This window comes from Haliotis rubra, unplaced genomic scaffold (genome assembly GCF_003918875.1).
Source record: "Haliotis rubra isolate DU_JTF1 unplaced genomic scaffold, ASM391887v1 Scf328, whole genome shotgun sequence".
In the NCBI taxonomy this organism is placed as follows: domain Eukaryota; kingdom Metazoa; phylum Mollusca; class Gastropoda; order Lepetellida; family Haliotidae; genus Haliotis; species Haliotis rubra.
Window position 1 is genome coordinate 935,624 of NW_025767000.1, and position 22,213 is coordinate 957,836.

Below are 22,213 nucleotides of genomic sequence, written 5' to 3' on the forward strand. Positions count from 1 at the left end.
CTGAATCATAGGCATCATTGCCTTCACAACCACATTCTGTATACCTTGCCATTTAGTGTCTCTGTTTTTGTGTAAGGCTTAGCCTGTAACCATATGTCCTGGTTCACTCTTGGTGTAAGCAAAAATCACAGTTCTCAGGCCGTTTATACATGTCTGCCACTTCCTTCAGCTTCTTTGGTTCGCCATTTTTGTAACCCTTGGTTGATGGACTCAGCCAAAGAAGGCCTTATCTTTCCACTGGTCTCTTCGTTTGCGTTAACGAAGGCCTGTAGGTCAGTTAATAGACCTTTAGCAAAGTCCTCATCATCATCGTCATCACTGTCGTCATTCACCTCTTGCCTATCGAGGTCCCTCATGACCGCGTCCATTGGGTCAGTATCACTGTCAGAAGAGATATCTTCGTACCCTGTCTCATCAGCACCGTTTCCGGCATGTGGCACGTCGGGTCTAGAGACATCAGGTTGTGCCACAACAGGATTAGAGGCAGTCGTCTGATTATACAGAATGGCTTTCATGAAATCCCCAATGTCATTCAGGGTATACAACTGCCTCCCGGCCGACTGACCAGTCGCCGTGTTGACCTCCACTGCACTCGTGCCTGCTGCCGATGTGCTGGTTCTATTTTTAGACACGCCATTATTTTGGCTGGTCGGCACCGAGTCAAACTCACTCGATGTGCCTTTATTCACATACTGAGAGTTCTCATGATGATCTCTCAACTGCACTCGTGGTGCTGCCTGGGCTACAATGTCCCGAACATTTTCAAACAAACCTTTACGGTTTTGCACGTGCGAACTTATTTCGCTAGGTTTGCATGGCTCTTGCTGTTCCGCCATCTTGAACTCTGACCCCGACTCGGGTCCGTGAACACAACACACAACACAAAATCCAAGAATACGTCGAATTAGTCCGTGACAGTGTTGGTACTCACCCTATATCCAGTCTATATAATGAAAGCAACAGATTCCAGTATTCCATGAATTGATCACAATGATAAATCCACAGTTCCAGTCACTTTTCCCCGAATTAACCAACTTCGCGTCAACTTTCCTCAAATGCACACTCGCTACTGACCTCTATGCGCATGCGCATCTCATGGGATACTTCAGTAGGGAGTAGGGATGTGGAATTTAGTTTATTTGTTTTTTCATAATCAGCAATGCATATTATATGTCATGAAGAAGTGATAATTGGGTTTTATTATGTTTGATTTTTTGGTTGCATGTGACCTTTAAGATTTTCTTCACATGCTACATAGTCCTCACCAACCAACAGGGAATCATCTATGTAAGCTGTGTTGGCATGTCCGAGCTTCCTTAAGTGTGAATACACTGGTTTTAACAGTTTAGTGAATATTCTGGGTGCCGAGGACAACCCATTGGGGAGACAAGTAAACTGATATAATGTCTTGTTCCAGTAGAACCTGAGATACTTCCTATCTGCATCTTACACAGGAATAGTAAAGTAAGCATCTTTAAGATCCACTGATGCAAAATAACAATCTTTCTTTACCAAGTAAAGGGCAGATTGCAAGGTATCCATATTGAAGTGGTGGTATTCAACTTTATCATTTAAAGTCCCCAGATTTAGAATCAATCGCAATGATCCATCCTTTTTTGGTCTGTGGAAAATATTAGAGATAAATTCCCCTTTTGAGTGTTCACACCTCTCAATGGTTCCATTAGATAACATTTTCTTAATCTGTTCATTGATCACCAACTGTTCTGCTGATGGAAAATTAATTGGAGTTGGAACAAAATATTGCACAGGTAAGGTATGAAATTCAATATTTACACCTGTTACACTTTTCAGCACCCAGGTGTCACTAGTAATGCCACTCCACACAGACACACACTTGCTAGTATTCCCAGCTTGGAATGAATTGGGTGTATTAGTCAATGTTTTGATACCCGTAGACTCTCTCACCTCAACACTTTTCTTGCTCCCTAGAATCTCTTGTCTCCTCTGCCCCTCTTCTTTCCTAAAAAATATTGCGGCTCACCATGGTTAAAGGCTTTGGAATGGTGCTGCTGGTTGCCTGAGTGACGGTTCTTACCCCCTTTGTTTGCCTTCCAGTTCTTGTATGGATGGGGCCTGGAATGGTTGTCAAATTTGGATTTTTGAGGGTGTCCAATTTTTTGTCCAATCATAGAAGATTCAGAGATGTCTTTGATGTGTTTGGAGAGATCATCTCCAAAGAGCCAATTTGTTGTCGGAAGCTGGGCTGAACAAAGTCTCTTGTAAGCCCCTGTCAAATCAGGTCGAAAGTTTTCCCGGCGTCTTTGATTCATTATTGAGATAGATGCCGTCATCAGCTTAATGCTGTCTGAGCTCTTCTTTAAGAGCTCTCTGACATTGACTTGACCCTTGTCAATGGCAGCCACCATGAGATCATTTGTGACCTGAATCATAGGCATCATTGCCTTCACAACCTCATTCTGTATACCTTGCCATTTAGTGTCTCTGTTTTTTGTGTAAGGCTTAGCCTGTAACCATATGTCCTGGTTCACTCTTGGTGTAAGCAAAAAATCACAGTTCTCAGGCCGTTTATACCTGTCTGCCACTTCCTTCAGCTTCTTTTGGTTCGCCATTTTTTGTAACCCTTGGTTGATGGACTCAGCCAAAAAAGGCCTTATTTTTCCACTGGTCTCTTCGTTTGCGCTAACGAAGGCCTGTAGGTCAGTTAATAGACCTTTAGCAAAGTCCTCATCATCATCGTCATCACTGTCGTCATTCACCTCTTGCCTATCGAGGTCCCTCATGACCGCGTCCATTGGGTCAGTATCACTGTCAGAAGAGATATCTTCGTACCCTTTCTCATCAGCACCGTTTCCGGCATGTGGCACGTCGGGTCTAGAAACATCAGGTTGTGCCACAACAGGAGTAGAGGCAGTCGTCTGATTATACAGAATGGCTTTCATGAAATCCCAATGTCATTCAGGGTATACAACTGCCTCCCGGCCGACTGACCAGTCGCCGTGTTGACCTCCACTGCACTCGTGCCTGCTGCCGATGTGCTGGTTCTATTTTTAGACACGCCATTCGTTGGTTTCACATCAATTTTCGACTCGCTGTGCGCATGCGTAGAGCGTGTAAACATATCCTCCGGCCATATCCGGTTTGGTCGTATTAGCGATATTGTAAACACGCTCTAAATAAATGCTGTATAAAAATTATTTACGCGTGACAACTGTTCATAGTTGAGTACATACATCAATTTGCCTATGCTTTTCAATATTTGATGTTCTATTTTGGTGGCATTGCATCAGAGATGTGTTTTTTTACTTGTGAGAAGGGGTAGCTGGCGGCTCTCGGCTAGAGAAGGGGATGTTCAGGAAGGACGGTGGACGGGTGGTGGTGAGATGTGTTTATACAAGAGCTTGTTAACAAACGTTAAGCTATTTATTTAACTGATTCCGGTCCCTTCCATTCATAAATGAATTGAGATTAGTTAAATTCGACATAAAACCATATATTTGTTTTGATTTTTGCTTCCTTTAGAGTGCGTTTACACTATCGGTAAAGCTTACGACCAAACCGGATATGGCCTGAGGATATTTTTACACGCTCTGCGCATGCGCACAGCGAGTCTAAAATTAATGTGAAACCAACGAATTGTTTTGGCTGGTCGGCACCGAGTCAAACTCATTCGATGTGCCTTTATTCACATACTGAGAGTTCTCATGATGATCTCTCAACTGCATTCGTGGTGCTGCCTGGGCTACAATGTCCCGAACATTTTCAAACAAACCTTTGCGGTTTTGCACGTGCGAACTTATTTCGCTAGGTTTGCATGGCTCTTGCTGTTCCGCCATCTTGAACTCTGACCCCGACTCGGGTCCGTGAACACAACACAAAATCCAAGAATACGTCGAATTAGTCCGTGACAGTGTTCGTACTCACCCTATATCCAGTCTATATAATGAAAGCAACAAATTCCAGTATCCCATGAATTGATCACAATGATAAATCCACAGTTCCAGTCACTTTTCCCCGAATTAACCAACTTCGCGTCAACTTCCCTCAAATGCACACTCGCTACTGACCTCTATGCGCATGCGCATCTCATGGGATACTTCAGTAGGGAGTAGGGATGTGGAATTAATAATACTGAGCCTAAGTTTACACAGACTGGCGCTGTTGTCACGTGACACGTTCATATTTCAGTGGCGAGACATCTAACCAGCCGAGAAAGGTGAGTATTGAGCAGAGACAATATATATGGTCTCTGGTATTGAGGAACGACTGCGCACGGTGGATGTTTACTTTGTCATAAAACCAGAACTATATGACACAGGTTGCACTGTTGCAGTAAACATGACAACAGCTAGATTCCACGTCAAGTTTGTGTAAAATATGAGTATGTGACGATAGATCTGAAACCAAGGCTGTAATGCCACAAACTATGGTTGGACGTCAAGGAAGAACAGTGGGGGGCGTCACAGCTAGTATTCTGTCAAATCTCAATGTCTTACAGCTTACAGCTGGGACTCACCTTAGTCGTTTTAAGTTATTTTTGTTAAACATTTTAGATAGATCTATAACCATTTCAGTATCAACATCTTACTTTCGATTATGGGATAGGCACGGCGACACCAACAAGGCTACTTTCATTTCCGGTAAAGGATAAAGAAAATGACAGACACTGATTATGTAATTTCGACCATCTTGACCTATATGTGCAGTCGAGATGACAGTGACACTGTGTATATCGTGCCCTCCTCCCGCGAGGCGCGGAAGTAGCCAGTGTATTCAAGGGAGATAAATGCTAAAGCCCTAAATGAAGCAAGTCTAGATTTCCCCAGGTTCCGGTTCCTGAATCTCCCAACTCACTGGGGCTCCTTTTCAATTTAGATGGGTTTATTTGTTACTATCAAAATTATATATATTCAGGGACTAACCGTTAGTCTATGGCAAACTTTGTGGTAACTATGAGGATTTTATACACATTGAAACCTAAACAAACAAAACGTTTCCAGACTTTGTCTATCATAATCCGATCTTAATTATCACAAGGAAAGTAATATGCCATCTTAATACGGTGTATGTGAAGGTGACACATTCAATTTAAGGGTGGGGGTGGGGTCACCCATTTTGTCCTGGGTGGTAGGGGGTGTCATCAATGTTGTACACATGTACTAGGGCGTGTCATTGATTTTGTACATGACATGCGGCGGTGGGGTGTCACTTACCTTTACATAGATTTTGATGGGGTCATTCAGTCGCTTCTCCATATATATCATCATCAAGCACACACACACACAATGTAAAATGTATGTAAAATTGATACGTTATTTTTTTTATAAGATCATTATAGTCTTTCTGTTCATGGCGATTACATTGTAACGGGACACCGAATTAAAGAGTTTCAATTCCGAGTTTCAATATGGCGTACGCTCTAAATTCATTCAAATTGCGGTCCAGCTCTACAAACATCTCAGAAACCACTGGGTCAATTACAATTAAAATTGCTTTTTCACTATTGCTGTTTAAATTTGCAAAAATGAAAGTTTACTTCACGTTCAAGAGATTATTGCACTTATGTAGCCGGGCGCACGCTAGTGTGTGTTTCTACTACTGTAGTCAGGCTTAATGCCGCGCTTTTATAGTCCAAGCCTAGTAAGATACCATGCCAAGCGGCGTAAAACCATACTCACTCACTCTGATTTAATACTTTTAATGCCTAGTGCCAGGAAGGTTAACAAGAAATATTAACACCTTGTCGTTCATTACGTAGGCGGAGATCTAACAACATTACGTTCTACGGTAATTTTCATAATGTGAAACCGTTTTAGTCCATTGCTCACTCAGTTGTGTTTTAAAATACGTAGTTAGTAAAGATACTCAACACATAATTACGTTTTTCGCAAAGTTTAAATAAATTACATGAACCATGTCTTGACCTTTATGTGTTTCTACGACGACGATGATGGTGATGATGATGTGTACGCTAAATTCCATACTCCAAGTGCATGCTCAAAGCGCATACAAAGTAAAGATCATAAGATAGTCTGAAAAGATGGGTCTTGAGCTGAGTTCTGAATGAATCAAACGATGGTGCTACGTTGTCTCAAGAGTGGGTGAGTGAGTTTAGTTTTACGCCGCACTCAGCAATATTCCAGCTATATGGCGGTGGTCTGTAAATAATCGAGTCTGGGCCAGACAATCCTGGGATCAACAACATGAACATCGATCTACGCAATTGGGATACCATGACATGTGTCAACCAGTCAGCGAGCCTGACCACCCGATCCCGTTAGTCGCCTCTTACGACAAGCATGCATGGGTTGCTGAAGATCAATTCTAACCCGGACCTTCACGGGTCGTTGTCTCAAGAAAATGTTCGTGTTTTATTGTTTATGTTTCAGCATCCACCCTGAAATTAATTTAATCTAAGTGTTGCCACAAAGCTGTAGGTGTCTGTTTTTGTTGCCACTGATATTTCAAACTGTTGATTTCACATCAAGGTGAGCTACAAAACTGAGGGATAGTCTAGTGGTCAAAGCGTTTGCTCGTCACGCCAAAGACCCGGGTTCGATTCCCAACATGGGTACAATGTGTGAAACCCATTTCTGGTGTCCCCCGCCGTGATATTGCTGAAATATTGCTAAAAGTGGCGTAAAAACGGCGGCGTCGATTCGAGAAGGTTGCAATGTTTTGATTACTTTCTTTGACAGACAACATTCAGGAACACTATGGCCTCTGTGGAAGTAAGTGGAGACAACTCCGGATTTGTTGACAACTGGCAAAGTGGGAAGACCTTGGCGGAGTGTAACCTCCACATGTTGACCTCTGAGGATTCTTGTGACGTCAGCTTCCTGGTTGGGAAAGAAGGGACGCTAGTCCGAGCTCACCGATATATTCTGATGAGTCGGAGTTGTGTGTTCTACGCCATGTTGTGTGGATCCCTGGCGGAGAAAGAGGACATCAAGATCCCAGATGTGGAGGAGGAACTATTCTCTGAAATGCTGAGGTATATACATTTTAACTGGCATTGTCATATATAAAAGCCAAGCTGGTTAATGCTAGAAATAAACATGCAGTTTAATTCTTTTATTATGATACATTTCTCTATCATTTAGAAAATATTTTAATTCAAAATACAATTGCTCTTCCCTGGTCTCGCATAACATTCGTTGTGATTTTAGAGAACTAATTATGAATTAAGTATAAAACAAGTCTTTGTCAGGTATCGTTTATTTGTATTTGCCGTTAATGTCAAAAGTCATACTAGTATTGATGGTGAATGAGTGAGTATGGTTTTATGCCGCTTCTAGCAACATTCCAGCAATATCACGGCAGGGGACTCCAGTAATGGGCTTCACACACTGTACCCATGTGGGAAATCGAACCCGGGTCTTTGGCGTGACGAGCGATCGCTTTAACCCCTAGACTATTCCAGTGTTCCTGTACTATCGATAAAACACCTGAGCAGTATCACGAATTTGAGTCAGTTATTGAGACTTTTTCAGATTTATGAGAAGCGCATAAAAGATAAACGTTTGCGTAATCGGTAAATAGACTGACTGTATCAGCTGAGGTCAAACATTATGTCAATAAATATATTACATTTAGATTCTTGTCCAGACACATGATAAAGTGGTGAACTCTAACCTTGTTCGTGTAGCATCAAAGTTTTCAGACTGGATACAGTTTATACTCAAACTTAAACTTTGCTCAAACATTATACAAGGCCTAATTGTCATGAATACATATCATTTACAGGTACCTGTACACAGACAAGACAACCCTGACTGCTGAGAATGTGACAGGTTTGTTGTACCTGGCCAAGAAATACGACGTGGGGGGTCTAGAGTGTCTGTGTCTGACTTACCTGAAATCGTCCCCGACGGCAGATAACGCCTGTGTCATCTTGGAACAAGCCCACGTCTTTGACGAGGAGAAGCTCTTTGACAGGGCCCTGGAGGTTGTTATGAAACATTGTGGTACCGTTGTTCGTAGCCCTGGCTTCAAAACTCTTTGTACATCGTGTTTTCATAAAGTTGTAAGTTCAGATAAATTTGTAACAATAGATGAAACAAGTCTCAGTGGTGCCCTCTTGTGGGCTGAGACAGAGTGTAAACGCCAAGGAAGGGAGATAACTCCGGAAAACAAACGTCTTGTTCTGGGAGAAACCGTGTACGAGCTTGATTTTACCGCAATGGGAATGAAGTCCTTTGCAAAAGTAGTTGTACCGTCTGGAATATTATCGGGCGACGAATGTACCAAGTTGTTGTGTCACATGATTTTACCTGGTTCCGATGTGGCACCCTTCAAGATAAAGCCAGAACTTGACTCGTGGGTCACTCTGTATGCAGATCCAATTGACAGGGATCAATGTAAGGAGGACTCTAACCTACTCATCATCACATGCAGCGACGACATGCGTCTACTTGGTCTCTGGGCATATGGTGATGACAGCTGCAAATATAGCATTTGTCTTTATCAAGAACAGGATAAAAAGGATGGGTATTATACTACTATTAAAACCTGGGTCAAAACAAAAGCAAGTGTATCATTTGTGTTGGTGAGAAGCTTTGCCAACGAAGCCCAACTGAAGCTGTCAGAGGCATTGATTCTTAAAAAGTCATGCAGGTATAAAATTGAAGTAACAAGAGAGTCAAATAAAAGTAGATTCTCAGGCTCTTCCGTATTCAATAATATCACAGTTGGTAAATGTCAGATATCAGTTACAGAAGAACGTGGCCCGGGTCTCATTTCCAGACTCATAATGGAGCAAAAGTGAGACAACACACTGGCATGCATAGTGCTCGTCAATCAGTGTACAGAACATGTGTACATACTGTTCCACTTCAAAAACAGTGATGGATGACTTGTCAACAACAATTAGGCTTAATCGGGAATAGGGAAACTGTGCTGACAAATTGCAATGATATTTTTATTTTCTGGTAATATTTCGCATTACCTTCATTATGAGATTAGAATGTTTAGAATTTCCATGTTCTTAATACATAGAAGTGACAAACACTGTGGTTTTTCTATATTTTTTAAGCTAAAAAAAGTAATATGTTCATTGTGACAAGTAAACAGGTGTTCGATAATTGAACAAATTGTGGATTTTGTATATTCTGAAATTGCATATTGTATATTTCGAAGATGACAATGTTATTTGAATAATTCCATTCAAACAGTTAATTCACTATTGATATCTCCAGCCTTTACCTCCGTGATACTATCTTTATGTTATTTGTGAACTTGATGTGGGATCAGTGTGTCAAAGGTTACCAAGGAAGGATAATAATTTCTTTATTGTTGTGAGAGCGACGTTTCGGTGTAGGTTCTAACACCCTTATCAAGCAAAAGATGAATAGAATTGGGATAGAGGAGCATATATACAAGTTACAGGAGATGTTTGTACAGTACAATAGGGATTAGGAAGCCAAACACAATAACAACCCATGGTTTTTGATAAAAGCGTTAAGAAGTGAAGCCTGCAATTTACACAACGAGATAGTAATGCCTTTGGTGTACACAAAGAGGGGATTATCGGTTATTGAAAGGTTACCAACTTGTGGAAGTTGTGCATTTAAATAAAGCTCGTCAAACATACCTTTTCTGCCTTCTTGTTATCCCCCGCCGCGCGTTTAGGGCGAAGCGGGGGATATAATATTAGGCTCCGTCCGCCCGTCCGTACGTATTGGGTTACCTTAAGAACCATTAACTAGGTTCTTTTCATACTTGGTGCCTAGGTTCATCACAGTATAAGAAAGGTCCCAGTCAGCTTTGGTGACCTTGACCTTCATTTCAAGGTCACAAGGGGACTTTAACGATTTACCCTTGTCAGCGAGATATCTCAAAAACCGTTTTCTGGATTTTCTTCATATTTGACACCAAGCTACATCTAGGGTATGCGCAGTGCCCAGTTGATCTTGGTGACCTTCACGTTAGTTTCAAGGTCACATCAACACTTTGAAGATTTCAGCATTTTAATCTTCATGTTAAGCTTATCAACGAGATATCTCAAAAACTGTCCTCTGGATTTTCTTCATATTTTACACCATGTTTTATCTAGGTGTTCACCATGTTCACTCGATTTTGGTGACCTTTACGTAATTTTCAAGGTCATGGTGACACTTTGAAGATTTCAGTATGTTAAGATTGTCAGCAAGATATCTCAAGAACGGTTCACTGGATTTTCTTCATAGACTTTCAAGACCTCTGTTAAATGTGTTTTGATAAGCAATTTCTTTATTACTATTTTTTGCATATTTCATACACCATGACATTCATGTCAAGGTCAAATTGAGTCTTGAAAATATTTTTGTGATTGAACAGCTACAGAGCAAGATATCAAGAGAGGTTGACTGGTCATGTTTTTGTTGACATTTAAACTACGACCTTCACTTTCATTACTTTTTAAGTTTGATTTGATAATTTGCGGCGGGAAATTATGTCAGCTTAGTGACAACTGCCTGTTATAAACTTTTTTTTATAGAATAGTTTTTGACAGTGTTCATAGGACATGGTTGGTTTTCAGTGAGTAAGTGAGTATGTTTTTACGCCGCTTTTAGCAGTATTCCAGCAATGTCAAGGCGGGGGACACCAGAAATGGGCTTCACACATTGTACCCATGTGGGGAATCGAACCCGGGTCTTCAGCGTTTTGAGCAGACGCTTTAACAAAGAGGCTACTCCACCGCCCCTTATACGTTATCAGCCTCGTGGTCAGGTACAAAATCTTGGCGAGTTTCGCATACTACTTATTGAATGTCTACAACTTGCAGATCTATGCAATCTGTTTTAACTGCTTGCTAAGTCTCTGAAATGATTGTCTATGTGGAATTTATCGAAACCTGTTGGATCTATTTTACATATTGTCACAGCCCGTGCCATTAAAAAAACCACACAAACAAACAGAAATCATTAGTTTAACCTCACTTGAATAATTGTATAATATATACGGTTTGGATATCACTTATCATTCACTATTATGCGATGGGATATATGTATTCAAAGATTAACCTTCTTACATATTTCAAGGAAGGATGTTAAACAGGTGGTTTTAATTCGTCTACTGGCAAACAAGGATAAGTTGGACCGGCGCAGAGAACGCGTTTACGAGAAGTAGGTGGTGCACGGCACTGAGCAATCCCATTTGGTTTGTGAAAGGTAAAGCAGATGTAGGCTAGTGCACATGCACGTGCATTACATGACGATGAAATTGATTCCGCGCGTAGTACGATGAGTGTTGTTATTTCCCGCTGACGGACACACAAGAAACATTAACAAGATATTATCAAGGGATTGTCACATAGGTCCTGTGACACCTTGGCGTTTCTTTCAGTTATTTCAAGCCTGACCGGGTAATGTTTATGCCAGGCAGAAGAATGTTCTACTTTACTTCATTACAATCTGATTCATTCACTTTTTGAAAATAAATTTGTTTCATTTTCAGCAAGTACACGTGTATCTTACGCACACACAGTTGCAGACAGATGGACAGTTATGTTTTTCAGGTCACACCTCATATTAAAAGCAGATTCTGTAAAGGTATAAAACATAGTAACTTATGAGCCAACCATGAATGGTTATGAGAGATTATAAATTCCCATTGATTTCTTAACGTAAAATGCAAACAAATGCACCTGCCACTGTAGAACTCGGAGTTTGCTGAGACAGGCCACGCGCTTCACTCATCGCACTACACTTGATCGCGGACAACCTGGGGCCCCTTCGCTAACAATGGCAAGCGCCAGTGGGCGGCACTCATACATGCTAATACGGGTCAATTGTCAGGTCGGTGCTCAACCTATCCTTGTTTGCCAGTAGTACATTCCCAGAATATTTCAAAAGGTCTTAAATGTCTGATTATGTTATGTTATGTTATAATCAAAACAAAGCATCTTTTTCCAAACTCATGCATTTATTAAACAAACACAGCAGAACAGCGCCAAACTATGTGTCAGAGGGCGTGTGAAGTAATTCTACGCGAATTACACCATGTTATGTTTATCCCAGGATCCAAACGTATTTGGCTGGCTTAGTTGGTGGATTATGCATTTGAAAGTAAATGCCCTCCTTAAAACAGCAAAATTACACCCCACCCCCAAATACAATAAACAATACAAATACGTTTACGATCCCCCCGAAAAAACCCCAAACAAACACAACCCAACAACAACAACAAACAAAACAACAAAACAAAACAAAAACAACAACCCCGAAATATTTAACAAAATTAAATGTTAAGGAAGGGAGTAAATAAGAAAATAGCGTCATGCCTTTAAGCACTCGCAGTTTCGGATGAAAGCCATCGATTGGTATACCTCGCTGTTTTGTCACGTGACACGTTCACATTTCAGTGGCGAGACATCCAACCAGCCGAGTAAGGTGAGTAGGGCGGACAGACTACGACAGATGTTTACTTTGTCGTCAAATTATAACCACGTGACACAGGTTGGTGCAAACACGACAGCAGCCTGGATTCCATGTCAAGTTTGTGTAACACGTGCGAATGTGACGATTAGTTGTTTTAAGTTAAACCATATCTTTGGGACACATTTGAAATACCGTACTTTCGGTTTCGGTATAGGCAAGGCTATTCCAAGAATTCTGCTTTTATTCCTGATAAAGGATAAAGGTCATTTCAGTTTCCTAGACCGATGTAAGTCTAAATGTACATTTATTTTATCCTTCCTTCTGTGCCACGCGGTTCCAGGAGACTGTATTCAAGGGAGGTAACTGGCTTTGTGACAAATATGAGGATTTTGTACATATTAAAACTTAAAAAAATAATGTTTGTCATAATCAGATCTTAATTTCACAAAAAGTAATGTACCATCTCTTGTTATGTTGTATGTGAAGGTGGCACATTCATTTGGCATTCATTCATTTGTTTATTCTCTGAATCGCGATCACTTCTAAAGGAAACCTCAGTTACAACCTCTGTGTTTTGACATGTCGTTTATAAGTTACGGTTTAGACTATGGGATGGTTTCAATAAGTGAATGAATATGTAACACTGCGTCACAGTATACCAAGTAATATACATTCCAGTGTAGAGACTATTCATTTTCTGGTAGTCAACCAGGTCCACGTGTATAAATCACCTGAAAAAAGACATGTTTGTTCCCGCCATGATGACACCTGAACTAGTTCCAGTTGAATGCGATTTTCAATATGGAATTTCGAAGAAGTCTGCTTTCTTTTCTTATACGGGGAAATGAACTCATGGTGAAGGACACTTCTTGGATTGTTTTGCACCATGGAGTGAGATAGTTATGACTGTTCAGATATTTCATGTAGTTTTGAAACAGATATAATCAAATAAATTGTGGTGAACCATGTATAAAATGAAACAAAAATACATACCTTCGAGGTAAAGTAAAGGAAAACGTTGTCTATTTCACAGTCCCTGAACCGCATTATTAACTTTCTGCCTAGCCCTTTCTGCAATGCTTAAGTCCTAAAAGAAGCAAGTCTGGATTTAATCAGTTTCAGGTTTTGTATCTCCCATCTCACTCGGGCTACTTTTCGATTTTAAAGGAATTGTATACATTCAGAGACTAAACATTAGTCTAAGTTGAAAAGGGAATACACATGTGTTGTTCAAGAATGGATTAAGGCCTTCTGAAATTGCTTTCTCTATTGACGTGTCCAGAAGGTCCCTGTAATATACGTACTGGGTCTAAGGCAGCAACGAAACGGTCTCAGTCCGTCGAAAAGTGGAAATATTGACCCCATTTCCAAGAATTTTACAACATGAATTTGGGAAAATGAAGCATTCATTTTCAAATGCGGTCTCTATGGCATAAATTCCGAGGAACAATTCTCAGTATATAGTTTAGAAGGACGCAATGGTTTGATTATGGTAAAATTCGTTTTTTTTTAATATCGTCCCAACGGAAAAAACTGAGGAACGAAATGGCCTCTGCGGAAGTAAGTGGAGACAACTCGGATTTCAAGTGTTAACAACTGGCTGGTTGGCGGAGTGTAATCTCCACATGTTGACCTCTGAGGATTCTTGTGACGTCACCTTCCGGGTTGGGAAAGAAGGGATGCCAGTCCGAGCTCACCGATATGTTCTGATGAGTCGGAGTTGTGTGTTCTACGCCATGTTGTGTGGCCACCTGGCGGAGAAAGAAGACATCAAGATCCTCGATGTGCAGCAGGAACTATTCTCTGAAATGTTGAGGTATATATATATATATATATATATACAGGTATGAATACCTGTGGCGGTTAGGTATTAGTTACATCATTGGACATGATCATAGCTGCAGAATACTGTTAACTGTCATTGTCATTTATTAAAACCCAGCTGGTTAACGTTAGATATAAATGTGCCATTTAATTGTTTTATTATGATACAACATTTCTCTTTTAAAAAAATCAAAGTCAAAACTTGCTCTTTCCTGGTCTCGCCTAACATTTGATTTTAGATATCTAATTATGAATTAAGTGTCAAACAGTTTGTGACACGGGTGTTTTACAAGAGTGAGTGAGTGAGTTAAGATTTTAAGTCACATCGGCAATATTTCAGCCATATCGTGACTAAAGCAAGTTATAAATATATCAAGAATTTAAGTTAAATGATAAAATTCTGCCAACGAAGGACAGTAAAACAACTAGGGTATCACAGATACAGATATAAAACTAGTAACTAAATCTAAAACATTTGAACTATACAAGACGATACAATATAAAACAGGCTATTGATCGCCAACAACTGAAGGTAGAGCACCATACTAGGAACCATGGGGACTTACATTACTTTTGCTACCTGCATGGACCCTAGCTGGATTTACAACATCCCTCAGCCGCTGGCGATGTAGGAACATTTAGCCGAAAGTTAAAATAACAGAAATGCTACGATTAAAAATATGGTTGTGCGATATGGACTTTGAAAGTGTATGGGACTTACGTACCCTCTCAGGAGGACAATAATTTTACGATACTTTAACCCCCTTTGAGGATACAGCCGCTCACAATCGCAGTTGCTAATTCATACTACCATGTTTAAAATACCATTTATATATTTACAAAACTTATTATTCAAAATTTATGCAATAATTCTATTTCTTTTAAAAAAAACCAATTATTAAATGAGAATTGACAGTATAAAAAAGATCCTTCAGTGTTTTGACACTGAAATATTTATCCCTTGTGATGGAAAAATCAATGCAGTCAAGCAGGACATGCTTGACCGTGATTCGTTCATCACAAGGGATACAGAATGGAGGATCTTCACCTTTCAACAAATACTCATGTGTATATCTTGTATGACCAATGCGACATCGTCGCATGATGACCTCCTCAAACCTGGACTGACAACCCAAGTAGGTGTGACCGATAGTTGGTTTAATTTCGTGTAATTTATTGATACCTACCTGGGTGTCCCACTTCGTTTTGCATTAGATCTCGGATATATGATCTAATCACGGCTTTATAATCAGAATATGGGATAAGAAGTGGGGTCACAGATTTGTTGAGTGCTGCCTTGGCAGCAAAATCGGCCATTGTGTTACCTGAGATTCCTACATGGCTGGGTAACCAACAAAAGACGATGTCGCATTGGCCAGTAGCAAGATCATTATATAATTCAACGATTTCAATTAAAAGTGGATGTTGAGAAGACAAATTTTTAATAGCCTGCAGGCAAGAAAGAGAATCTGAAAATATTATGTATTGTTTAGATTTTGGGTGTTTGTTAATATATTTAAGAGCTGTGAGTATGGCATTAGCTTCCGCTGTGAAAATAGAGCTGTTGTCAGGTAATCTAGAAGATATTGTTTTTGATCCAATAACAGTGGCACAAGCCACTGCGCCACCGTCCTTGGACCCATCTGTAAATAAGGACTTGTATGTATTATATTTACTTTTTATTTGAATATATTCCTGTTTATATTGTAATTCATTGGTTTCTGATTTCTTAAAATTTGTCAGAGTTAGGTCAACTTCAGGCCTCACCAGCTGCCAAGGAGGAGAAGAAAGAAGACGCGAAGGAGATATATTTTCCAGCGCAATGCCGGCAGCAGAAATGAATGGCTTAATTCTGTGCCCAAGAGGCGGAACTAGGGAAGACTTTTTGTTATATAGATCCTCATAAAGAGGATTAAAAACACAGTTATATGCCGGGTTAGACTCACTAGAATATAGTTTTGTGATATATTGTAACGATAATTTTATACGGCGTTGTTTGAGAGATGGCTCATCAGCCTCTACGGAAAGACTGTCAATAGGAGAAGTTCGGAAAGATCCAACACAAAGTCTGAGACCTTGGTGATGAACAGAATCTAATAATTTAAGATTGCTTTTGCAGGCTCCACCATAAATGATGGAACCATAATCGAGTTTAGAACGGACGAGTGATCTGTATAAGTGAAGGAGGGTTGACTGGTCCCCTCCCCACTTGGAGTTTGAAACTACCTTTAATAAATCGAGTGCCTTCAGACATTTAGCTCTCAGAGATTTAATATGTGGTAAGAAAGTAAGATGCTGGTCAAATATTATTCCCAGAAATTTAACTTCCTTTACAATTTTAATTGAGAGCCTGCTAGATGCAATTCTGGGTCTCTGTGCGGCTTATATTTCCGACAGAAATGAATGCAATTAGTTTTAGTTTTGAAAACTTAAAACCATTTCGTTCTGACCAATCATTAATTTTATTAAGGCATAACTGCAATTGTCTCTCAATCGTGTGCATATTTTTACCTCGACATGACACATTAAAATCATCAACAAATAATGAACCATCAATGGATTCATTTAAAACTTTAGATAAGCTGTTTATTTTTATACTGAATAACGTTACAGATAATATGCTACCTTGTGGTACACCTTGGTCTTGATCATACATATCAGACATGGTGGAACCGACACGTACCTGGAACTGCCGATCTGTTAAAAACTGAGATATAAATTGAGACAAACGGCCTCTCAATCCCATTTCATGAAGATCTTTTAAAATTCCATACTTCCAGGTCGTATCATACGCTTTCTCTAAATCGAAAAAAATATTGATACAGCATGTTGTTTTTGGATGATAGCATCCTTTACGAACGTTTCCAGTCTAACTAAATGGTCAATGGTACTTCGATTTTTTCTAAAACCACACTGAATATTTGTTATAAGATTATTTGTTTCCAGGTACCATACCAGTCGGTTATTGACCATTCTCTCCATGGTTTTACATAAACAGCTGGTAAGAGATATTGGCCTATAATTAGAAGGATCCGTATGATCCCGGCCGGGTTTAGGTATAGGAATGACGACAGCATTCCGCCATGAAGAAGGGAAATTCCCAGTAGTCCATATATTGTCAAACATACATAGTAGGACTTCAAGACAAGTATCAGGTAAATGTTTTAACAGTTGATAATGAATATTATCACCCCCCTGTTGCTGTATCGTGTGCTTGCCCTAAAGCAGTGTGCAATTCATGTAAGGAGAAAAGCTCATTATAGTCCTCACCGTTAGCAGAATTAAAATTAAGTTTCTTTCTTTCTTCCTGGTCTTTAAATTTCTGAAATTTTGGTGTGTAATTTGATGAGGAGGAATGTTTGGCTAAAGATTCCCCAAGTTTGTTTGCGATATCTGCTGTATCTGTTAGTAATGTGTTACCCTCCTTTAGATGGTGAACACGAGATCCGGAACCTTTTCCTTTAATTTTTTTGTATCATATTCCAAACCTTGGACATTGGAGTTCTGGAATTGATTTTAGATACATATTTGTGCCAGGATTGGCGTTTAGATTGCTTGAAGGTGCGTCGGGCTTTAGCATTTGATATCTTAAATTTGTTTAAGTTGTGGACGGTGGGGTGATTGCGAAAATATTTTTCTGCCTTCTTCCTTGCTTTTCTAGCTTGTTTACAGTCGTCAGTATACCATGGTTTTCGTATATGTGGATTTGTAGAGGATTTAGGAATAGTTTCATTTGCAATTTTCAGTAATTCTTCTGAAAAGATCTGAATCGGGTCAGAAGTATTAAAAATTAATTCAGGTGTAATTGTCCGTTGACATAATGTCTCAAATAAAGACCAATTTGCCTTTGTAAAATTATATCTGGATGAAGGTGGGGTATCAGCTGGATGAACGAGTGAAAGTAAAGTTGGAAAATGGTCACTTCCACAAAGGTCATGATGAACTGACCATTCGAACTCATTGAGCAGTCCAGAATCTGTCAGCGACAAATCAAGTGAGGAGTATGTGCCTGTTGCAGGATGTAAATATGTATGGGAATCATCATTAGAAATACATAAATCATTATTGGTAATAAAATCTTCTAGGACCTTGCCCTTAGAGTTGGTGTGGAGACCACCCCAGAGCGGATTGTGGCTATTCAGATCACCCATGATGACACATGGTTTAGGTAATTGATCATATAATGACTGAAGATCAGACTGCCGAAGAACAAAAGAAGGAGGAACATACAAAGAGCACAATGTAAACACCATATTTAATGTAATTCGAATGGCAACAGCCTGAAGATTACTGTTCAGTTTGACAGGGCTGTGTATCACTCCCTCCCTCACCAAGATAGAAGAACCTCCAGTGGCCCTATCGCCAGGAGGAGAAAACAATGATATGAGTTGTACTGACGTAAGTTAAGTTTGTCTGTCTGCTTTAAATATGTTTCCTGGAGACAGAAAGCTGATGGTTTGTAGTCTTGGGTCAGTAATTGTAAATCATTAAAATTCGTTTTAAATCCTCTACAATTCCACTGAATCAATCGTTGTGAACTATTCATCTCTTTGGCGGATTGACTGGAGATCTGGCTCGCCCATTTCTTTTAGGCGATAAACTTGTTGTCCTGCGATGGATGCTTTCCGAAACGTCCATCTCCTCCAGTGATCCAAACTTGTTGTGAAGTTTTATAGGATCATTTGATCCTTTAGGAATCCTATCAGTCTGTTTGTTGCGAGACAATGAGTCACGGTTTTGCCTTGCTAAACTATTCCTTTCTTTCCTAGATTGTAATTTTGTCGAGGAGTCATGTTGTGATCCTGACCTTTGAGATGGTGTCACAGAAGTAGTTTGTGAAGGAATCTGTTCAGCTGGGAAGGGATCCGCAGTCTGAGTGAAAGAATCAGATGGACAGTGGGGTTCAGGATTAACAGAATTAATCCATGTCAAATCTGTTTGACACTGAACTGTAGCTGAGGAAACTGTCGACGTTTTGGTAACAGAAGCATACGTTTCAGTCTGATCTGTAGATACCAATTTCTTTGCTTCAGTGTAAGAAATATTCTTTGTACATTTTATTTTACTTATTTCCATTTCTTTTTTTCCATACTGGGCAGGGTTTACTGGATGACGAGTGTGCTCCAGAACAATTCTGGCACTTTTTAACATCACTGTTACAATCTTCTGTAACATGAGAAGTTTGGCTACAGTGTGCACACGTGATCTTATTTTTGCAGGAATTAGATCCATGACCAAACTTCTGACACTTAAAGCATCTCAATGGGTTAGGGATGTACATTTCAACATGCATGTTGCAATACCCTGCTTTAACTGATTTTGGTGCCGTTGGAGATGAAAAGGAAAATAAATATGTGTTTGTTTTGAACGTTTCAGTGCCTTGTCTCCTGGTAAATCTTTTCACAAATGTAACCCCTTGATCATGCATTTCTGAAACTATATCCAACTCTGACATGTCATCAAAGAGTCGATCACGATCTCTTATGATGCCTTTGCTGGTGTTCAAGGATCTGTGTGGAGAGACTGACACAGAAATTCCAACAAATTCCTCTACGGACAGTAGGTTTGTGGCTTGATGTCGCTTGGCACATTCAATTAAAATAGAACCAGTCCTCAAACGTTTGATAGTTTTGACATCACCCGCAATTCCATAAATACCCTTTGCAACCGCAAAAGGGTTCAATTTGATTGGTGTCTGATTAGGTGTTTCCATCACCAAGAATCGTGGCCAATACTCCACTGGTTTTGTGATATGGTTCACATCGTTCTCAGAATCAACTTCTAGAGTACGTTTTGATTTTTTTATGGGGGTTTGAAAAGCCATGGTTGTGTGATTAAGGTTCATCATCCCTACTCCCCACCCGCCACCGAGTGCCAAGAAAGGCAGTATCCTATTGCCTGTGGATATCCAACAGACAGACACCAGGGATATAGGGATGATATACACCAGTAGTAAGTCCTACCAGTTTGGCCCATGAGCCATCGCCTTCTGGCACCGGCATCTAGGCAAATTTTCTCAAATTTGAAAAATCCATGTAATAGAGTATATACAGAATAGAACATTTCAATATTGTGTCCAAACAGAACCAAGCCAAAAAATGATAGAGCAATGAAAGTTAGTGCTCAGGGCTCGGCATGACCAGCCGATTGGTTGAACCGGGCCCATTCAACCACCCGTCTAGGTGAAGTAAGGGTCGAAGTGGTGTATTGGGCAAAGGAACACTGTTCCTGGAGCCCTTGCCCTCAACCACCAGAATCCCGTCCTCCACCGACACAGGGGCGCAACCCACGGCAAACGGGTTGGTGGACCAAATATCCCCCCGGGTCCACAACGGGGGTTGAAGGGCGCTTAGCGTGACCCAGCACCCACCACGAGGAGGTGGCCCTTCATGGGTGCCGACCATTCCTTGAACGTCATAGATAAGGGAAGTGTTAATAATGATTGTGTTTCTTCTGATGCTACGGACGGTAATGTTGATGGTGATAGTGATCTTGATGATAATGATGTTGTTGATGTTGTTGATGATGAAGATGATGGTGATGATGATGATTATGATGATGGTGATGATGATGGTGATGATGATGTTAATAACAAAGATGATGCTTTTGCAAATGATTATAGTTAACAGATAGTAAGCTTTTTAAGTCTTAATGTGTGTGGTCTAAGAAAGAGACTTGAATATGCCGAATTTACAGAGTTTATAGAGAAGTATGACATTATTGGTCTGCAAGAAACCAAAACTGACATCTTTGATGATCTAAGATTACATGGATATGAATTACATATTCATCATAGGTCTGGGTCCTTAAGAAAATCAGGTGGTATTGGTTTTGCAATCAGAAATTCTTTAAAAGATTTAGTCACATGTCTAGAAGAAGAAAGCACTTATCTTCTGTGAATTAAGATATCAAAGTCTGTGTTTCACATTGATCAGGATATGTACATTGGTAATGTATATCTCCCACCTGAAGGTTCTAAGTATGTGAATTGTAACGCATTTAATGAGATTGAACAATCCATATTACACTATCTATCAGTCAGTGATTATGTAAGCCTTATGGGGGATTTCAATGCCAGAACTAACACCATGTTTGATTGCCTTTTACTTAATAAGCACATTGTTGATGATTTCGAAATGGACGTACCACAACTTGAAAATGATATTAACCCTCTGAATATACTAGACAAACTGAGCCTACCACACCAGAGGTGCACACAAGATAAAGATGGGGCTAACAACTTTGGGTTTAAATTGATAGAATTTAAATCTCTATATCTGTAATGGAAGAGTTGGTTCAGACAAAACAATCGGCAAAGCAACATGTAAAGGCAAATCTGTTGTGGACTATGTTATTTCGTCACCATCATGTCTATGTCTTTTTGTTAATTTTGAAATAATTGATTACTCACCATTATATTCAGATGTCCACTGCCCTGTTCAATTTGTTTTAAAATCCCATAGAAACATCACCAATGAAATTGTCCATCCCTCGGTAAATCCAATGGAAGATAACATTACTATAGGCAAACCGTTACGATATGATACACAAAAATCGGACCTCTACTGCAATAATATAAATGTTGATAATATCGCACGCCTCACTGAGCGTACACAATGCGCAAGCGAACGCGGTGTTGACCCAGATCTGGTCAACGAGCTTGCAACAGACATAGCGCACGTGCTGGTGGACGCTGCACGGCGTCAGGAGTGTTCGCGCGAATCGTCCCAAACAGAATAGAAAGAAAAAAGATAAACCGTGGTTTAACAATGAGTGTAGGACAATGCGAAAATCATTCCATAAAGCTAAAAGAAAATATAAGTCACGTAACACTCCATTAAATAGAACGCATTATCATCAAACGTCAAGAGCATATAAAAAATGTATGGACAAAAGTATGCGACAATTTCAAAATGAGACCACTAAACAGTTTCGTGACCTTATGAAACGCTCGCCCAAAGAATACTGGAAGCTACTGAGTAAAGGGGATGTCACTAAATCTGATAATACACCTGATATTGAAACATTCTTTGAGTTCTATAAAGATATTA

At 39.9% G+C, this 22,213-nt stretch overlaps 3 protein-coding genes and 1 long non-coding RNA gene across 4 annotated transcripts in view; 2 read left to right on the forward strand and 2 right to left on the reverse strand.

The window, feature by feature from the left end:
• Positions 1 to 1,946: 1,946 nt before the first annotated feature.
• Positions 1,947 to 3,815, reverse strand: LOC124284012. Its single transcript, XM_046720049.1, has 2 exons — positions 3,636 to 3,815; positions 1,947 to 2,897 (listed from the first exon to the last, which is right to left on the reverse strand). Exons 1-2 carry the CDS (start codon positions 3,813 to 3,815, stop codon positions 1,947 to 1,949), a joined length of 1,131 nt encoding a protein of 376 aa, XP_046576005.1.
• A 2,861-nt stretch (positions 3,816 to 6,676) lies between these two features.
• LOC124284051 lies at positions 6,677 to 14,457 on the reverse strand. The gene is made up of 2 exons (XR_006900462.1): positions 13,996 to 14,457; positions 6,677 to 6,814 (listed from the first exon to the last, which is right to left on the reverse strand). It is a non-coding gene; the product is annotated as an uncharacterized LOC124284051 (long non-coding RNA).
• LOC124284046 (BTB/POZ domain-containing protein 6-like) lies at positions 6,696 to 9,570 on the forward strand. Its single transcript, XM_046720098.1, has 2 exons — positions 6,696 to 6,973; positions 7,726 to 9,570. Exons 1-2 carry the CDS (start codon positions 6,696 to 6,698, stop codon positions 8,744 to 8,746), a joined length of 1,299 nt encoding a protein of 432 aa, XP_046576054.1. The 3' UTR covers positions 8,747 to 9,570.
• Positions 14,458 to 18,345: 3,888 nt separating the features above from the next.
• LOC124284014 overlaps positions 18,346 to 22,213 on the forward strand; it is a 30,985-nt gene continuing 27,117 nt past the window's right edge. The window contains exon 1 of the mRNA XM_046720050.1: positions 18,346 to 18,404. Within this exon, the coding sequence (XP_046576006.1) occupies positions 18,346 to 18,404 (59 nt within the window). The remainder of the gene's footprint in view (positions 18,405 to 22,213) is intronic.